The sequence below is a fragment of the Schistocerca cancellata genome, chromosome 6 (genome assembly GCF_023864275.1).
Source record: "Schistocerca cancellata isolate TAMUIC-IGC-003103 chromosome 6, iqSchCanc2.1, whole genome shotgun sequence".
Taxonomy (NCBI): domain Eukaryota; kingdom Metazoa; phylum Arthropoda; class Insecta; order Orthoptera; family Acrididae; genus Schistocerca; species Schistocerca cancellata.
The window spans coordinates 687,877,432-687,898,873 of record NC_064631.1 but is presented as its reverse complement, the minus strand read 5'-3'; the positions used below and the strand labels follow the sequence as shown (position 1 = coordinate 687,898,873).

The 21,442-nt window shown below is 44.5% G+C and overlaps 1 protein-coding gene across 1 annotated transcript in view; it reads left to right on the top strand.

Moving 5' to 3' along the window:
- The first annotated feature begins 307 nt into the window (after positions 1-307).
- Positions 308-21,442, top strand: part of LOC126088477 (ras-related protein Rac1-like) — a 170,713-nt gene continuing 149,578 nt past the window's right edge. Inside the window, exon 1 of the mRNA XM_049906618.1 lies at positions 308-431. Coding sequence (XP_049762575.1) covers positions 308-431 — 124 coding nt within the window. The remainder of the gene's footprint in view (positions 432-21,442) is intronic.

Genomic DNA, 21,442 nt, shown 5'->3' with positions numbered 1-21,442 from the left:
ACGCTCTCTCTTTTGAACCGAGAATGCAACAGTCTTTGGTTACTCAGCGATTTCCGATTTTTGTTATTAAACCACGCCGAGTATTCTTCGTCCTTAATCCACTTACTCGGTACGTACTTCTCCAGAGCACGGTTTGCAGTTCGTTTATACGCTGCCCGTAATTCGACTACGTCCACCGGCCCAGTGCCTGAGCAGGTATTCTGGCGCCACAAGCAGCCGACGGACGTACACTGGGGGGGGGGGGGGGCGGGGGGTCTGGAGCCGGCACCACGGCGCTGAGCTGATGCTATCTGCGCACGCGCCGGCAATGCGGCCCTGCCCTCCAGATTCCATACGCCGGTCCCTGCTGGCCCCCTGGTTACCAGCTAACGCGCACCACCAAATTCCTCAGCTCAGCCACAGAGGGCTCCGCGTCTGCCAAGACCCGCTACGTAGGTTCCTCTCCCACGGGAAATGCAGACTTTCTCCCGCATCTTGCGGGGTCGCTAACGCTCGCCTGTGCGGTGTCGCTCCACTCAGAGACAGCAGGTTCGATTCCTTGGGGGGTGGAATGGACAGCGTCTTGAAAGGAGGGTATAAGATGAACATCAATAAAAGCAAAACGTGGATAATGGAATGTAGTCGAATTAAATCGCGTGATGCTGCGGGAATTACCGGTAGATCAGGAAATGAGACACTTACAGTAATAAAGGAGTTTTGCTATTTGGGGAGCAAAATAACTGATGATGGTCGAAGTAGAGAGGATATAAAATGTAGACTGGCAATGGCAAGGAAAGCGTTTCTGAAGAAGAGAAATTTGTTAACATCGAGTATTAATTTAAGTGTTAGGAAGTCGTTTCTGAAAGTGTTTGTATGGAGTCTAGCCATCTATGGAAGTGAAACGTGGACGATAAGTAGTTTAGACAAGAAGAGAATAGAAGCTTTCGAAATGTGGTGCTACAGAAGAATGCTGAAGATTAGATGGGTAGATAATATAACTAATGAGGAGGTATTGAATAGAATTGGGTAGAAGAGGAGTTTGTGGCACAACTTGACTAGAAGAAAGGACCGGTTGGTAGGACATGTTCTGAGGCATCAAGTGATCAACAATTTAGTATTGGAGGGCAGCGTGGAGACCAAGAGATGAATACACTAAGCAGATTCAGAAGGATGTAGGCTGCAGTAGGTACTGGGAGATGAAGAAGCTTGCACAGGATAGAGTAGCATGGAGAGCTGCGTCAAACCAGTCTCACGACTGAAGACCACAACAACAACAGTATTCCACCGGCAGGGGGAAGGGAGGTGAAGATGTAGTAAAGTTCCAGATGGCCAAACATTGCCACAATGTCCGAGATTAAATGCCATTCCCTTCCGCAGTGTCTCATTGAATCAGGGCATGTGACACTGTTGATGGTGGTCCATCTGTCGGACGGAGACGTTTATCCCAGTGGCCCCGTCCGAGCTATTTCAGAGCAGTAGGCTGTGTGCCGGCACCTGGCTACACGCTCTCTTTTCTTTCATCGCCACACAGCACAAACATGACACTGCACTGTTTACTCCTCATTACAGTAACCTACATTTTTAACTTCAGTGCTACGTTTTGAGTACCGATTACCTGTAAGAGTTAAGTCCGGATATGCCCTGAAACAATAGGTACACTGAAGAGCTAAAGAAACTGGTACACCTGTCTACACTTGCTAGCACGCAGAAGTGTCGCATCACGAAACAGCATGGACTCGACTAATGTCTAAAGTAATGTTGGAGGGAATTAACACCATGTATCCTGCACAACTGTCTATAAATCCATAGGAATACGAGGGGGTGGAGATCTAGTCTGAACAGCACGTTGGAAGACATCCCAGATATGCTCAATAATGTTCATGTCTGCGGAGTTTGGTTGCCAGCGGAAGTGTTTAAACTCAAAATAGCGTTCCTGGAGCCACTCTGTAGCAACTATTTGACGTGTGGTGTATCGCACTGTCCTGCTGGAATCGCTCAAGTCCGTCGGAATGCACAATGGACATGAATGGATGCAGGTGATCAGACAGGATGCTTGCGTACGTGTCACATGTCAGATAGATGTCTAGACGTATCAGGGGCCCCGTATCACTCCAACGGCACACGCCCCACACCATTACAGAACCTCCACCAGCTTGAACATTTCCCTGCTGATATTCAGGGTCCAAGGATTCATGACGTTGTCTCCATATACGTACACGTCCATCCGCTCGATACAATTTGAAACGAGATTCGTCCGACCAGGCAACATGTTTCCAGTCATCAACAGTCCATTGTCAGTACTGACGGGCCCAGGCGAGGCGTAAAGCTTTGTGTCGTCCAGTCATCAAGGGTACACGAATGGTCCTTCGGCTTCGAAAGCCCATATCGGTGATTTTTCGTTGAATGGTTCACACGCTAACACTTGTTACTGGTACAGCGCTGAAATCTACAGATATTTGTGGAAGGGTTGCACTTCTGTCACATAGAACGATTCTCTTCAGTCGTCGTTGTTACCATTCTTGCAGGATTTTTTTCCGGCCGTAGCAATCTCCGAGATTTGATGTTTTACGGGATTCCTGAAAATCACGGTTCACTCGTGAAATCGTCGTACGGAAAATTCCCACTTCATCGCTTCCTCTAAGGTTTGTGTCCCATCGCTCGTGCGTCGACTATAACACCACGTTCAAACTCACTTAAATCTTAATAACCTGCCATTTTAGCAACAGAACCGACATAAGAACTGCGTCAAAAACTTGTTGTGTTGCCGACTACACCGTCCTATTCTTGCTGTTTACATATCTCTTTATTTGAAAATGCATGCCTATACCAGCTTCTTTGGCGCTACAGTGTATGTCGCCTATATATACAGGGTGCGGCGCTTAAATCCGGACAAATGAAACTACCTTTTTAAAGCAAATTTATTAAAACAAAATGCAAATTAAAATGAAAATTCTTTTACTTATATCTTTTATTTATAAGTAGTGATATCTTTCAACAGTAACATCGCTCGACGTAAAACCTTTCAGCCTAAATAACCGCCTCCCATCTTCTCCTGAAGCGATCGCAAGACTCTTTAAAACAGCGCTGTCCGTATTCGTGAATGCTCCTCCGATAGCTGTGCGTAGAGATGCTACATTAGGTTGCCTCGTCTAAGTTGCAACACTTTCGACATCGCTCTAAACACGCAGTCGAGGGGGTTCAAATGCGGGCTATTCGGGAGCCAGAACTTCTATGACCAGAACGTCTCAACGTTATCCGAGAGCCAGTTTTGTACTAAATGCTCGTAAGAGGTCTTCCTCATCCACCCGACGCACTGTCCGCTCGCTGACATTCAGTACTGACGTCAGTTTCCTCAGCGATTGCCTCGGGGCCTCCGAAACCAGCGCCTGAGCCTTTTCAATGACTGCCGCAGTTCGTGACACTAGTTTCCTCGAATGAAGCTTCCTCGTTGGGTTAGCGAAACCCTCCGCAGACTTCTCCGAATTACATTTAATACATATATTGCGAAAAGACACTTACATAGATTGATTTCTAAAAGAAAATACGTCCGTAGCTTTTCACTCCCAGAACAAAAGTAGGAGTATTCTTCTGTAACTTCAGAGACATAAACTCCTGGCCATTAGCAATGCTACACCACGAAGATGACGTGCTACAGACGCGAAATTTGACCGACAGGAAGAAGATGCTGTGATATGCAAATGATTAGCTTTTCAGAGCATTCACACAAGGTTAGCGCCGGTGGCGACACCTACAACGTGCTGACATGAGCAAAGTTTAAAACCGATTTCTCATGCACAAACAGCGTTTGTCCGGCGTTTCCTGGTGAAACGATGTTGTGATCCGTCGTGTAAGGAGGAGAAATGCGTACCATCACGTTTCCGACTTTGATAAAGGTCGGATTGTAGCCTATCGCGATTGCGGTTTATCGTATCGCGACATTGCTGCTCGCGTTGGTCGTGATCCAATGACTGTTAGCAGAATATGGAATCGGTGGGTTCTGGAGGCTAATACGGAAAGCCGTGCTGGATCCCAACGGCCTCGTATAACTAGCAGTCGAGATGACAGGCATCTTATCCATATGGCTGTAACGTATCGTGCAGGCACGTCTCGATCCCTGAGTCAACAGATGGGGACGTTTGCAAGACAACAACCATCTGCACGAACAGTTCGACGACGTTTGCAGCAGTATGGACTATCAGCTCGGAGACCATGGCTGCGGTTACCCTTGACGCTGCATCACAGACAGGAGCGCTTGCGATGGTGTACTCAATGACGAACCTGGGTGCACGAATGGCAAAACGTCATTTTTCGGATGAATCCAGGTTCTGTTTACAGCATCATGATGGTCGCATCCGTGTTTGGCGACATCGCTGTGAACGCACATTAGAAGTGTGTATTCGTCATCGCCATGCTAGCGTATCACCCGGCGTGATGGTATGGGGTGCCATTGGTTACACGTCTCTGTCACCTCTTGTTCACATTGACGGCCTTTGAACAGTGGACGTTACATTTCAGATGTGTTACGACCCGTGGCTCTACTATTCATTCGATGCCTGCGAAACCCTACATTTCAGCAGGATAATGCACGACCGCATGTTTCAGGTGCTGTACGGGCCTTTCTGGATAGAGAAAATGTTCGACTGCTGCCCTGGCAGTTCTCCAGATCTCTCACCAATTGAAAACGTCTGGCCAATGGTGGCCGAGCAACTGGCTCGTCGCAATACGACAGTCACTACTCTTGATGAACTGTGGTATCGTGTTGAAGCTGCATGGGCAGCTGTACCTGTACACGTCATCCAAGCTCTGTTTGACTCAATGCCCAGGCGTATCAAGACCGTTATTACGGCCAGAGATGGTTGTTCTGGGTACTGATTTCTCAGGATCTATGCACCCAAATTACGTGAAAATGTAATCACATGTCGGTTCTAGTATAATATATTTGTCCAATGAATACCCCTTTATCACCTGCATTTCTTCTTGGTGTAGCAATTTTAATGGCCAGTAGTCTAGTTCATTATCAAGGACTTTCTAGGATATGGCTTGTTGGACTATTGTAGCACATAAATAAAACATAATTACATTTATTTTTCCATATATAACATTAACTAAATTTCAGCGTTTTATCTTTTTCTGCACTTTCAAATTTATCTACAATTGTGAGTTATCGGTGTTTTTACATTAACACGCAGTTTTCTTTCTTGCATTCTTACACTTTGGTCAAGGGACAACTTCTCGCAAAGAGTTTATAGAAAATCACCTAGCCAGTAAACACTTACTTTCTTGCTCAACGATATACTGTATAATAGACATAGCAAAAGGTAACTGACTTTACGTGACCCACAATAACCGCAACAAACATCTTACCATGCGCCAAAAATGTATAAAGCTTCGTGGCTGAGAGCCACTTGCAGTGCTGTGGGAATGCGAATACAGTTTGCTATAGCACCTCACGACTACATGTGACAGTTACACTTCACACTGCAAGAAGAACTGCAGCTCTGCCTGCTGATTCAACACCAACACCTATCTTTTCCGCTGGAAGATCATGCAAAGAACACGGAGTGTGATGTTCAAAGTAATTAAGGCTAGTTTTGAAACTTACGGCAGTAAGCCGCCAATAATGATTCTACTAACTGCTAAAGGTAAACGGTTCATTTCACCTCGGATGGCCGTACGCTAACTGCTGAAAGCAATGGCGGCATATATTCGTCGAAACAGGAAAGCGATTGGCAAGGGGAAATTGATTTTAAAGAGTATTTGAATGTAAATCCGTATGACTGACTCCCAAAGTAAGTGAATCACAGTAGCACGTATAACATTAATGCTCTAAAGAGACGTGGCACACAGAATTTCAACAAGTAAGAAAATCAAACAAGGTATACGCGATAGAAACCGCAAAACATTGAAATTGTTCACTGATAGGGAGGGTGGTGAAATTAGCCGTTCTACCGTTCGTATGAAATAATAGCAAACAGGTTCTGTATCGAGCCACGAAACATGCCCTTCTCATAAAGGCATGAAGACCATATCTCATATCTCCACATGTGGGATACATGTTCTAATCGTGCAAGTTACAGTAACTTCGCGATGTGTATCAAGCATATAATGATGCATGAACCATGCGCTCGCTGTGAGTGATTGACAAAATCATATTACAAGTGTTGTCTTCCTGCACATGGCCAAACTGCATCCTACCACCACACTGTACAGCGAAAGCCAACAATGTCTTCAGTCTCCAAAACAAGTCTTCTTACTCAGTGCGCTCCAGGATGCAAAGTGCTTATTCAAACTCTCTCCCCAGTATTCCTAGCGAGAAGGGCCGAGACCTGATTGTTCGGCTCAGCCGAAACCCAAAGAATACATCCCGAATAGCACACAAATTGACTCAAAAAATAATGAAGTAGTTTGCAGTCGATAAACAGATACAGAGTTACTCCTTTACAGAAGACCAGGGTTAGCTAATGCGCGAAATAATTGAATAGTGCAAGTAGTGGTTTAAATATCTAAAGTTGCAAATGTAACAGCTTACTTTCACTCTTAGAGGATACTCTAGAGAGCCAACTCACACACACCGCGTGGGAAGGGGCTATTGTGCGCGGACGGAGGAAACCCATTCCAATCAGGCAGCTGAACCTCCCCATCAAGATCTCCCAGCCAAAACTGCCGTACTAATCTTACTTTTGGCATCTAGCATTGACTAAAATTGCTATTTGTGTTTGTCCACAATTTCTCTGGGTATGTCTCCTAACACGAATACTTTGAACGAATGCTGAAAAGAATAACGTATATTGCCCATTGTCGACTAAATTGAAATTGGCTAATGATGAACTCGTGATTCGAAAATCTGCTACTGCGACACAACCATCCCTCAGAATACTTGGGAGTTACGCTCGTCGTCCAATTTAATACGGGAAACACTTGACCGACCAATATTGCTGAAAAAATCAGAACCAGGAACTACATTATACATACGTTATGTAATTCAACTGGGGATCTGGGACGCATACGCCACAAATCAGCTCTCCTGCCCTCGTCCATTCTTGTGTGGAAGACTGCGCTCCATTCTGGTAAAATGCCCACTTCGCAAACTGTTCAACATTCATCTCCACCAGACATTGAGGATGATTACGGGATCGTTCAAACCTGCTCCAAAACAGTGAATTCACTTACAGTCAGGAATTGCTCCACTACGTCCCCATTGAATTAATTCCCTCATGTGAAAGCACAAAATCGTTTTACCAAATGACTTCTTCAGCTGTGTAATAAAATCTGGCGATAGGTAAAATTGATAACGATACTTGCAGGTGGCCTCTGACTGAGAAACGTGCAGGACAAATTAATATAGAAAACAATTTCCACCAACGTGCAACTTCCAGTTCACCGGACCCGACTGTCCTTCAGATCAGACAAATCAAGAAGAGAAATCAAGAAGACCACCAATTAAGTCAGTAGGAGGCCTCAGCCAAGACAAGCACAACTCATTGTCTAGCTGATGGAACATGTTTTCAAAATCTCAAATGGTTCAAATCTCATTTACTGTATCAGTATCATGAGTTTTCTTTCCCATTCTTTTTACGTAGCGAGCGAGAGAAAAGCGAGTCTCTATATGACTCTGTATGCCCCCTACTCCCTTTTATCTTAGACCGCTTGATGCCGACTCGAGATATACCTTCTAGTCACCAAATATTGGCAGAGTCAACCCCGAATGCAACTTCTCTAAGTCTAGCCAGCAGTGTTACTCAAGATCTACATCATGTTTCTCCCAAGGATTCCCGTTTAAAATTCCCAAGAATTTCTGTTATTCTGTAGTATGAGCTATAAGGATCTGTCAGCGCGCCTCTGAAGTCATTCTATGTCTGCTGTGATGCCTACGTGTTAAGGACCTCAAACACTCAATATTTTCACTACTAATCTTGTAATCATGTACTATACTGTTTTTTGTCTCTGTTCAGAATTTGAACTTGCCAAGAAAGACACTCTGTTTCTGTTTCTAAAACGAGCTTCGTTGGGACACCTTCTTGTAACCACGACAGGAGCAAAGAAAATGTCAGTCATACTGAGCGCTTTTAACTAATTATTAAGGGCAAGTAAAGCAAAAGCAAAGGTTACTTGGACGTGATAAATTCTTGTTACCCACAGTAAAAACTTAAGTGTTTGCAAAACATTTATTTTCACACAGAGACGTAGTAAAAGGTAATTTGGTACTTAAACACTTCTAGAATTGAAACACACACACACACACACACACACACACACACACATATATATATATATATATATATATATATATATATATATATATATATATATATATATATATATATATATTGGGAGGTTCCTACGCCATTCTGTGAAATCAAATAGTCAGGCCTACTACTCCAGAACAACCACCTCTGGCCGTAATAACGGCCTTGATGCGCTTGGGCATTGAGTCAAACAGAGCTTGGATGGCGATGGCGTGTACAGGTACAGCTGCCCATGCAGCTTCAACACAATACCACAGTTCATCAAGAGTAGTGACTGCCGTATTGTGACGAGCCAGTTGCTCGGCCACCATTGACCAGACGTTTTCAATTGGTGAGAGATTTGGAGAACGTGCTGGCCAGGGCAGCAGTCGAACATTTTCTGTATCCAGAAAGGCCCGTACAGGACCTGCAACATGTGGTTGTGCATTATCCTGCTGAAATAAGGGTTTCACAGGGATCGAATAAAGGGTAGAACCACGGGTCGTAACACATCTGAAATGTAACGTCCACTGTTCAAAGTGCCGTCAATGCGAACAAGAGGTGGCTGAGACGTGTAACGATTGGCACCCCATACCATCACGCTGGGTGATACGCCAGTATGGCGATGACGAATACACGCTTCCAATGTGCGTTCACAGCGATGTCGCCAAACACGGATGCGACCATCATGATGCTCTAAACAGAACCTGGATTCATCCAAAAAAATGACGTTTTGCCATTCGTCGATGAGTACACCATCGCAGACGCTCCTGTCTGTGATGCAGCGTCAAGGGTAACCGCAGCCACGGTCTCCAGAACCGATAGTCCATGCTGCTGCAAACGTCGTCGAACTGTTCGTGCAGATGGTTGTTGTCCTGCAAACGTCCCCATGTGCTGACTCAGGGATCGAGACGTGGCTGCACGATCCGTTACAGCCATGCGGATAAGATGTCTGTCATCTCGACTGCTAGTGATACGAGGCCGTTGGGTCCAGCACGGCTTCCCGTATTAGCCTCCTAAACCCACCGATTCCATATTCTGCTAACAGTCATTGGATCTCGACTAACGCGAGCAGCAATGTCGCGATACGATAAACCGCAATCGCAATAGGCTACAATCCGACCTTTATCGAAGTCGGAAACGTGATGATATGCAATTCTCCCCCTTATACGTGGCATCACAACAACGTTTCACCAGGCAACGCCGGTCAACTGCTGTTTGTGTATGAGAAATCGGTTGGAAACTTTCCTCATGTCAGCACGTTGTGGGTGTCGCCACCGGCGCCAACCTTGTGTGAATGCTCTGAAAAGCTAATCATTTGCCTATCACAGCATCGTCTTCCTGTCGGTTAAATTTCGCGTCTGTAGCACGTCATCTTCGTTGTGTAGCAATTTTAATGGCCAGTAGTGTATTCTCTTCGGTTAGAGGACGCCCCTGTCTTGGTGCGGTCCTACTCAGCGTAGTATTGGCTGACGTCATGTCACAGCCTTCTCTGCGGTTACGTTCTTGATCGCGTCGGCGCTTGTCGTTACGCCGGAATACAAAGTGTACAGCGCCAGATTCGCACCTGGCGGCCACAATTAAAACTAACTTGTTTTCCCGCGTAAACTGATTCTGCGTCAGCGCATTAGCATACTGCCAAGCTTCGCTGCCATACCATAATTACAGTCTACATTGCACCTCCGTGAATAGCTGCACTTTAATTATAACAACTGAAACGTCCCCTTTGAAAAATTAAGAATGACAATGCTGGTAAACCTCTTACGTTATTTGGTTTCAAACAGCTGAGCAAAACTGAACGTACTCAGACATTTCTCTCTTTACTTATTCCGATCAACAGTAAACTGACACACAATATCACAATATTCCTTTAGCGCAACGCGATCTGACTTTCAATAATCCCTACAAAAGAATGGCCCTGACTAACAGTAACCTATACCTTTCATGAATCACTTACCTCACAAAAACCTTCGTTACTCAAACTACTGCAATATAGCGAGCGCCGATACTGCCAGCTAAATAACAGATTCTAACTACTGAAGGCACTAACTACTGATAGACATAGTTAGCAAATGAGAGAATTTGATGGGGAACAAACAATGTATTTACCTTAATAGTGGTCAAAAGTCATAATACATACATATATCAGATCATGACATCCATTCTTACAAATTTCCTTTTTCTGACGGACACACGTCCAAATCGTCCGCTCTCAAAACTCCGCCATCTCTCTCCCCACATCCGCCACTGCTGGCGGCTCACCTCCAAATGCCGATCGCTACGCGCTGTTCACATCCAACTGCCCAACACTACAATAGCGAATATTCCAACAACGCCAACCAGCCACAGACTGCACACAGCACAAAAACAAATGGCTCTGAGCACTATGGGACTTAACATCTGTGGTCATCAGTCCCCTAGAACTTAGAACTACTTAAACCTAACTAACCTAAGGACATCACACACATCCATGCCCGAGGCAGGTTTCGAACCTGCGACCGTAGCAGTCGCGCGGTTCCGGACTGAGCGCCTTAACCGCGAGACCACCGCGGCCGGCACACACAGCACAGTCGGCGATTTTCATACAGAGCGCTACGTAGCGTTACCAACAAAAATCTAAACAGCCTACTTACACAACCCAGTAGAATGTTCCTAAATAGTGATCAATGATTATCTTCTTAACCTTTTCAGACCCTCTGGCTACAATTGTGCACATTAACTTTCGCTGTATTTTAGCTGTAACAGAAGTATTTTCCCCAGTACAAACATGAGGTACACATTTGTGAATGTTCAACCTGTTCATCACGCACAAGTTCTACCAGCTGTTGGCCATCACTATGAAAATACCAGAAGTCAATGCAGCAGTGCGTAGCATTTCGTAACCACCGGAAGACACTGATGTGTTGGTTCGCTATAGTCCGCTGTATAACTGAATATTGTTATTGTTATTTTGAATGGTAGTTATTGTGTGGTCATTGTACTATTTATGACAAAAGAGAATATTTCTTAAATAGTTATTTTAATGCATAAAATGAAGTGAAGTGTACAGAGTACGTTTTGAAAACGGGCACATATTTTTGTATAAACATTGCATCTAAAATCATTAAAAAATCACCTAAGAGCGTTACGACGCAAGGAAAATTTTTCCTTCCTTCAGAAAAAAATCAGGTCTGAATGGGTTAATGCGATATTTGCATCTGCTTGCTTGTTGTCGGGTCATGTGATATTATTTATGTTTTATTTTCGAATGCCACGTAATCGTTTACAGGACATTCACGTTTGAAACTGGGTATGTAGGGCCGGGCCCAGGGCGACGCCGTGCGAACCGCGCCGCAGCGCTGCCGCGTCACGCCCGGTATGCCCTTATGAAAGAGCGCCGGATGCCTCGTACATCAAAGGAGGCACTAATTTCCTTGTCAGCCGCGCTGCGGAAATTAATTTCCGAAATTCCGCCACCGCTGGCGCCATATATCCGCGCATAACTGCCGCGCTTTAAAGGCGAGGCAAGGCAGCAAGTTGTCCCCCGTGCTCTCGCCAACACGTCAGCTTGCTGAAGACGGAGAGACACGGCTGGACCACAGCGCTACTGTGGATGGGGACGGAGGCAGGCGTCCCTTATTTGACCATCCGCGGCACAGGGAACAGCGCAAACAAATCTGAAGAACCACTCGCTATCCCTGTTTGTAAGGAAGGTACCTAGGGCTGTGAATCTTTGGCGATTACAGGTGACTCACAAGCTGTACTCCTGTGCTGAATTTTGAAGCTGTGGCGTTCGTGAAAGCTCGGACACTTTTTTATGTCGAAACGTATCTACCAAGAAATTAAAAGAAATATTGGGAAATGGGATTAACATCCACCGTGGAAGGATATCAGTGATACCAATCGTTGACATTGCTATCCTTGGCGAAAATGGAGGAAGAAATGGTTCAAATGGCTCTGAGCACTATGGGACTTAACATCTGACGTCATCAGTCCACTACAACTTAGAACTATTCAAACCTAAGTAACCTAAGGACATAACACACATCCACGCCCGAGATAGGATTCGAACCTGCGGCCGCAGCGGTCGCGCGGTTCCAGACTGAAGTGCCCAGAACCGCTCGGCCACAGAAAATGGAGGAATTGCAAGACATATTAGAGGGGACAATCAGCCTCATGAGCACAGAATCTGGTTTGAGACTGACACAAAGAAACACAAAAATACTGAGGCGCAGCGTAAACGATAGCAGCGACGACGAACTTATTCTCAAAATTGAGGACCATGTTATAGACAGAGTGAAGGAATTCTGCTTCCTTGCATGCAAATCAATGCATGATGTGGCCTGCTTAGTAAGGAGGATATACGAAACGCGCCAGTGTAGACAAGGAGCTCATTTTTCATCAAAAATAGTATCAAATGTAGGCCTTAAATTGTGAAAGAGATATCTGATAATATTTGTCTTGAGTACAGTGTTGTATGGAAGTGGATCATAGTCTGTGGCGAAATCGGAACAGAAGAGGATACGAGTGTATGAGATGTGGCGTTACAGAAGGTTGCTGAAAATTAGGTGGACTGATTAGGTAAGAAATAAGGTGCTCCAAAGTCGAATCGACAATGAAAAGAATGTGGAGAAATACTATTAACCAGTAGAAAGGACAGGATGACAGAACTTGTGATAGGACATCAGCGAATAACTTGTATTGTATTAGACAGGGGTTGGCCAAGAATTCAGCTCACGAGTCAGCCCTGGCACAAGTGCCATAGCGCCCATCCTTGCAGCACTTTGGCCCCGCGACCAGACCACGCTGCCAGACTACGAGGACGGGAGAGAGGGGGAAACTGCAAATACGCCGCATTTAAATGGCAGCTTCTCAACAACGTAGATCACTAACAAGCATTATTTAATTATTTTGGGCTAGTTGAAGAAATAATATATTTGTTATGTGGTACAAATTATTGGCATACAGGCAGACGCAGGCAATGTCACAGATTTTCGCATTTAGGTTTCTGCGTAATCGTGACTTAATTAGTTTCATAATCGAAAAAAGATCTTCAACACGTGTATGTTGTTAGCAATGTTGTAGTATTTTTTCAAACTCACTATGAAGGCGTGCCAACTTCCTCTGAGGGAAGCGACAAAGGGCTCCTTGAGCATTTCAGCGTAGAAGGATTTATCTTTAAAATGGGAGTTACACTGCAGATCAATCAGTTACATCTTCACATCCACGGGACACATTCAACTCAAATTGCAAACGGTCTCGAAAGTAGCTCGAAAACAGTCATAACATTGGCAGTAACCTCAAAACGCTTGGGAAACTGTCATTATAATTCTACAATGCAATTTTGTTTTCAAATCAGAAGTAACTTTTCTCGCCTTGAATTGTCTTATATGGGCACTCTGCAGTCAAGCCACAAAAAATGCAAGTTCTGCAGTCAATTCCAGATGTTTTAGTTTTCGTTCCTGCACTCCCGTTTTTTTTTTTTCAACAATAGCGGGCTTTAAATCGAAAACTCGTTCCAGTATGTTGGTTGGAGTTTGGTTGGTTGATTTGTGGGATGGGACTAAACAGTGAGGTCATCAGTCCGGTAGCGTTAGGGAAGGAAGTCGGCCGTGCCCTTTCAAATGACCAACCCCGGCATTTGCCTAAAGAGATGTAGGGAAATCACGGAAAACCTAGATCAGTATGGCCGGAAGCGGATTTTCTTTTTTTTCTTTCTTTCTTTTCAGTTAATTTGGGGGAAGAGGACCAAACAGTGAGGTAATCGGTCTCATCGAATTAGCCGTGCCGTTTCAAAGGAATTTAGGGAAATCACGGCAAACCTAAATCAGGATGGTCGGACATGGATTTGAGCCGTAGTCTTCCCGAATGCGAGTCCAGTGTGCTAACCACTGCGCCAGCACGCACAAGTGCCGCAAAACGACGTGATATGGACTAGACTAATGTCTGAAGTACTGCTAGAGGGAAGTGACACCATGAATCCTGGAGGGCTGTCCATAAATCCGAAAGAGTACTAGGACACGGAGGTCTATTCTGAACAGCACGTTGCAAGGCATCCAAGATATGCTCAATAATGGTCATGTCTCGGGAGTTTGATGCCCCGCAAACTGTTTAAACTCATTAGAGTATTCCTGGAGCCATTCTTCAGCAATTCTGGTCGTGTGAGGTGTCGCACTGTCCTGCTGGAATTGCCCAAGACCGTCGGAATCTACAATCGACATGAATGCATTCAGGTGCTCAGACAGGATGCTTACGTACGTGTCACCTATCAGAGTAGCATCTAGACGCATAAAGGGTTCCATATCCAACTGCACACGCCCCACGCCATTACAGAGCCTCCGCCAGCTTCAACAGCCCCCTGCTGACATGGAGGGTCCATGGATTCATGACGTTGTCTCGATAGCCGTACACGTCCATCCTCTCGATACAATATGAAACGAGACTCGTCCGACCAGGCAACATGTTTCCAGTCATCAACAGTCCAATGTCGGTGTTGACGGGCCCAGGGGAGGCATAAGGTTTTTCTCGTGCAGTCATCAAGGGACGCTTGTTGATGGCCCAGCACTGAAATCTGCTGCAATTTACAGAACGGTTGCACTCCTGTCACGTTGAACGATTCTCTTCAGGCGTCGTTGGTCCCGTTATTGCAGGATCTTTTTCCGACCGCAGCGATGTCGGAGATAATCTTGTTTACCTGCCATTTTAGCAGCAGTAACCGACCTAAAATTTGCGCCAGACACTTGTTATCTTATATAGACGTTGCCGAACGCAGTGCCATATTCTGCCTGTTTATATACCTTTGTATTTGAATACGCATGTCTATAACACTTTCTTAGGCCCTTCAGTGTAGGAGGAACCACCCCGCAATTTTCCCGCAGTAATTTGAGGAAACCAAAGGAAACGCAAATTAGGATGTCCATATGAAGACTGGAACTTTCATCAGCGTGAATACAAGGCCAGTCGGCTTACAGCTGTGCTACCTCATACGGTTTATCCCTAGTGTTCAATACTATTTTGCAAAGAGGTTCCTTAGTAACGTAAAAGGCTAGTGCTGCGATGGTAACTCATTTCTCACTCACTGACACTGCACGCACTATATACACATTATTACATAACGTAACACTGTCATCAGGAATATAGCGATGATCTTTGGTTTCCATTTTGAGTGCAGCAACTTCCCATCTGCTAGCCTGAAAAACTGAGTCAGTATATGTTGAGCTCAGAAAGAGGATTAGTATTATCGCTGTTATTTTTTACTTGCCTTTCATTTTTTACCAAACCTCTGCTCTGTCTTATCTAATTAATGCAACAATGTGTAAGCTGTTTTGCTTAACAGCTACTTTTAACAGTTCCTTTTTTAATAAGTTCGTTTTAGTAACCTCTTTAATCTCCTTGTGTAATTTAATGTACAGATTTGTTCCTTAGTAGAAACAGTTGTTTTGATTTTTTTGTTTATTCCTTCTCTGTAATGTAAGTTCAGTGTAAGCCTTGTTCCATGGTGTTAGAGACAACTGTTCGTGTAGCTCTTACCGAAGCCTGACGTTTGGTGAGGTAAGATGGCGGCGTCAGGTAGTTTGCGTGTAGTACTAAAACCATTTTCTGAAACGATGGCGTTGTAAGCTATATGAGGCGGTTTAAACAATTTCTGCAGTTGATCAAATTATTGCGGACTAGTTGAGTTTAACACGTTCTCAGTAGAATCGTGTTATGAGAAGTGCATCAAGTTACAAGTACACACGTCTAAAGCAGACTGTAGTTTTCGTAAGAACACTCAAATAAATAAAGTCACTTGCTATCAATGACAACTAGCTTGTTCTTCTTATAGGAACACTTTCATGACTTACTATTCGAAGAAATGGCGAAGTTGATCAAAACTGGTTAAAAGTACATCATTAAGCAACGTCTGTTAATACTAGATAAGCAGACCCACTAAAATATATATAAACTATTTAAATACTGCCGGTATTTCTGGTAAGACAAACTGTAACGAATTTATTTAGGCTTACATACAGTACAAAACCAAAAACACGTAAGGTATTTCTAGTTAGTGATTAAAATTATTCTCGGCATTATGCCGCGTCATTACTAAAAACTAACAACAATAATAAACTAAATCCGACGTTTCGGCCGAATTGCAACGGCCTTCCTCAGGGCACGTAGCAATTCGGCCGAAACATCGGTTTTAGTTTATTATTGTTGTTAGTTTTTAGCAACGACGCGGCATAAAACCCAGAAGAATTTTAATCACTATGACACCGACCGCGGAAGCCTACCTTCTTATTTTTCTAGTTACGCTTGCATTGAGACATGTTCCTTTTCTTGGACCTTACGGCGGCTGTACGAAAAATTACAGCTAAACACGACGCATATATTGACCATTATGTCAATAGTCTAAAGGTAACGTAGTTGTATCTTAAGAGTGTTTCTACAGTAAATAAACAGATGTTTGTTTACACGTCCTTTGCACTCGCTGCCATATTGTTGTTCTAGACTGCTGGCTTCAGTGACACCACTGATACTGTATACGGTATTGCCAGTCTGTGTTTCTGACGCACACAACTAATTGCTAAATGTACTCACAGGGTGTACTCACAAGCAATCTTTTGGACAGATCTTTACAATGAAATCGACTGCTATCGTTGGTTATTACCCTTGGCCCTACAGTGTCGTCTGAAAACTGAATCCATATTTTGTGCATTTGTTCTGCAGAAAAGCATTCCATAAGTAAGAACTGAGTGTACGTATGAACAGTATGTAATTAAAAGAAAATGGATGTCACACACCGATGACGCAGATACGACACGCCGATGACTTCCTGTTTGCAAGTATTTTTGTGTGTTCACAGCAATTTAAATGAGAATCAGTATTCAAAACAAATGGTTCAGATGACTGTAAGCACTATGGGACTTAACATCTGAGGTCATCAGTCCCCTAGACTAAGAACTACTTAAACCTAACTAACCTAAGGACATCACACACATCCATGCCCGAGGCAGGATTCGGACCTGCGATCGTAGCAGCAGCTCGGTTCCCAACTGAAGCGCCTAGAACCGTTCGGCCACCGCGGCCGGCAATCAATATTCATTCGTAGAAATTTTTGGTTGTTTCACAATCTATAGAGGTACCAAAAAATTTCATTTAATAGTGCCATTTTGTCTTTTCAAACTGAAATTCATGACATTTGATTTCTTTGTGTTCATTGTCACATTATTGCTTATTGATTGATTGTAAACGTTCTTGAGGGATTATTTGCTTTCGCTTAATGACTTCTCTTGTTTGTCAGTGACTGTAATACTGCTCTCATCAGCAAATAAATTTTTTTCCGATACCTGACACTACTGGGAAAATCATAGATGCATATCAGGAACAGTATTGACCCTAATATGCTAATATGAGAAATTACTATGTATTTTGTTTCTGACAAGCGTTTCGCTAAAAGTTTAGCCTTACTCGAGGTTTGTGTTATCTCTACACCTCGCACCCTAACTGCTGGGTACGACTGGAACAAGTCATTAGTTCTTATTCGTAATGATTTCTAGCTTATTTATTGGAGTCTTGTGAACACTATCAAAAGAACTTAAAACTACGCTAATAAATAAATAAATAAAATAAAATAAAAAATTTAAAAAAACTGACAGATTTGCTGCACACCTGAAGGATATTGTGCCAAATTCTGTCCAATGCGTGTGTTAAATCGTCGAAATCCCGAGCTGGTTGGAGGGCCCTGCCCATAATGCTCGAAAATTTCTCAACTGGGGAGAGATTCGGCGACCTTGCTGACCAAGGTATGGTTTGGCGAGCATCAAGACAAGCAGAGGAACAAAAGAAATTGTCACAATGTGCGTCGGGAATTATGTTGCTGAAATGTAAGTGAGTCGTGGTAAAAATTGCTGTTTTGAAGATCGCGCCGCAGGGCGTAGTGTGAAGCAGTAGCCCTCCGTTTCTGGCGGTGGCGCCGCTGTGGCAATCGCAGCTTTGGTGTCTCCCTCTGGTGGGAAAGGGGAAAGGTTGCCTGTTCACGTGCATTTAAGGGGCGCAATGAGCTCGCCAGTCAGTCAGTCTGGGTCTGTCTCTCGTCCGCATTTGTTAGGCAGTTAGTGTCTGTCTCCCGTTCGGATCAACCTTTAAAGCAGGAAAAATGAGAATCTTTCCACTCCGCCAGTAAGAGAACTCAGCGAGTGGTCGCCCGGTCGGGGCTTAGTTCCTACATCTGAGTCTGCGCGTTAGGCCGCCAGTCTGCTCGAGTTTGCTCAGGCAATGGTCATTGGCGGTTGGATCGATCGGTTGGTCGGTCGCGCACTGAGACACAAGACGACTTGTCCGTCTTGAGTGTCGGCGCACGTGAGGTCGCCACGTGAGTCCAGTGGGCCGCGGCGTATAGCGAGGGGTAGTGGCTTCGCGGTCGACACGAGAGCAACAGGAGGCAACCCGCGACATCGGGCTGGCCGGTGAGAGCTGCGACGCCGTGAGACGGGAGATCGGCGCGCCTTCCTGCGTCCGTTGAAACGGCCGGCAGCGGACGGTTCGGGAGAGCGATTTGTGGGTGCTGCGCTAGGTCTTCTCGAGAAATCGCAGTTTATTAGAAGTTAAATGATTGGTGATATCTCGTTTGATTTACTCTTGTTAAATTCTACTTGTTTTCTTGGTGAGGTCACCAGCCGTTTTGCTTCGGGGTCGTCCCACCATTCTTCTCCGTTTGCCCACCCGCGGGAAGGTGGTTGTTTATTAATTGGGTGGTCGGTTTCTCCCTTGTGGATTAGGGACGGGTTAGAGCAACCTGTGGTTCGGGTTGTTCAGTAATCTCCCTATCAATCTACCGTACGTTAGTAGCTGTCTCTGTCATGTTTGTCGGATTTGGTGTGTTAACGAATTTATTGCTTGGAGTGTAACGGCCTAATACCTGAAATATGTTTTGATCTTTGGAAACTTTGATATTATTGCCTATGATATTGAGAGGCGGTATCTGCGTGCTGTAGAGCATCTTAACTATTGTTTGGCCAACCTCGTAGAATTTTATATAAGATTGCATTTCATGGGCTTTTATTTAAATGATCATTTTAGTATATAAAGTTGCTACCCTTTCACTGTAAGACTTTTCTTAGAAGTTAAAATCAAGTTGCACCTTCGGTGGCAAGGTTAATATATTAATTGTTAGTGTTTTGTGCCATTTCCATCCCTGCTATGGAGGGTCCATAGTTTGTGTGCTTGTGTAAATTGTTAAAACTGTTAGTTTGAAGTAGTCTAGTGTGTTGCAGATTTGCACCAGTGTAGTCTTTCAGAGGCTGTTGTGAGCGGTCGTAACTACGGCCGTGTCAAAAGGGAGCGGCAAGGTTCTCTGCCCGAAAGCTCATACAGTCGAAACTTGTTTCTTTCTGCCTCTGAATAAATTGTAACTTTGATATTTAGAGGGTGCTTTCTGATTATAATTTTAAATCTGTTTCTTTTAAAAAATGATTTTAGGCACTATTAAAGCGAATAAAATTCCCATTTGCTAAAAGGAATTTGGTTATGATTTCATCAGTTACTCCCTGGCAACTACTTCCATGCTTACGTAGTGTAATTAAATGTGTTAATGTTCTTGATGAATCGCTAGTAAATAAAATAAATTCTTAAGAATATTCTTTGAAAATAAATCACGGTTCAGTAAGTCCAAGATGGCTTGCCATGGAGGGCAACAAAACAGGGCGTAGAATATCGTCCATGCACCGCTATGCTGTAAGGGTGCTGCGGATGACAGCCAAAGTGGTTCTGCTATGAAATTAAATGACACCTCAAAGAATCACTCGTGGCTGCCAGGCCGTACGGCGGGAGCTAACCAGGCTGGTTCCACTGCTTTCTGGGCGTCACCAGACACGTCTTCAGCCACGAATCTCATTGATTTGTGTAGAACTGCCTTCAGTGATGACTCCCGTTTGGAACTGAGCCCCAATAACCAGCGAAGACGTGTCTGAATATGCTCTGGACAATGGTGGGTTACCAACCTGAGTGTCGCCTGCCATACACCCCGACAACCAGGAGTGACGGTCCGGGATGACATTTCTTTTCATGACAGGATCCCTGTGATTGTCATCCCCTCTACCTTTGCAGCACGGCAGTACATCGAAGATATTCTACTCTCAGTTTTGTTGCCCTTCACGACAAGCCATTCTGGACGTATATTTCAGCAAGATAATGTCCGCCCGCAGACGGCGAGAGTTTCTACTGCTTACAAATCCTACCATGGCCCCAATTGAGAACGTTCGGAGTATTATCAGCATGCCCCTTCGACCAGCTCGGCATTTTGACGACCTAATGGGTCATTGGGCAGAATTGGCACTATATCCCTCAGTAGCACATCCAACAACTCTGTCACTGAACACCAAGCCGAGGAACTGCTAGCATAAGGGCCAGAGATGGACCAACGCGTTCCTAAGTTGCTAAATTTGTGAAACCCTCTTTCTTCGATAAATCGTCCAATTTTCATGAAATTGTAAACATTTATTTGCCTATTCATGTACATCACATCTACCGATTTCCGTCCCGTTCGGGCAATTCCTTCGTGGTGCGTCTTGTTCTTTTTTTTTTTTTTTTTTTTTTCATCGTAAGGTGTGTTACGCACTAAAGTCATACGATAACTGAAATTATATCGATAGATGCATTGGACTTTACTCCCAGCGGAGTTATTCTGCAGAAGAAGGGAGAAGGGGAATAAAAGAAAGAAAAACTGGCGGAGTCGCGATGAAGATGGAGGAGTATTACTGTTCAAGAGGAATTATATGAAATGATGGCACCCGCGCGGGGTAGCGGCGCGGTCTGCGGCTCTTTGCCACGGTTCGCGGCGTTCCCACCCTCGGAAGTTCGAGTCCTCCCTCGGGCATGGGTGTGTGTTGTTTCCTTAGCGTAAGTTAGTGTAAGTTATATGAAGTACTGTGTAAGCCTAGGGACCGATGACCTCAGCAGTTTGGTTCCATAGGAACTTACCACAAATTTCCAAATTTTTCCAAATGATGGCATTAAACGTGGGTCCGCAGCTCGTGGTCGTGCGGTAGCGTTCTCGCTTCCCGCGCCCGGGTTCCCGGGTTCGATTCCCGGCGGGGTCAGGGATTTTCTCTGCCTCGTGATGACTGGGTGTTGTGTGATGTCCTTAGGTTAGTTAGGTTTAAGCAGTTCTAAGTTCTAGGGGACTGATGACCATAGATGTTAAGTCCCATAGTGCTCAGAGCCATTTGAACCATTTTGAACTAAACCTGGGACAAAGATTTCGAGGGTCATCTGAAAGG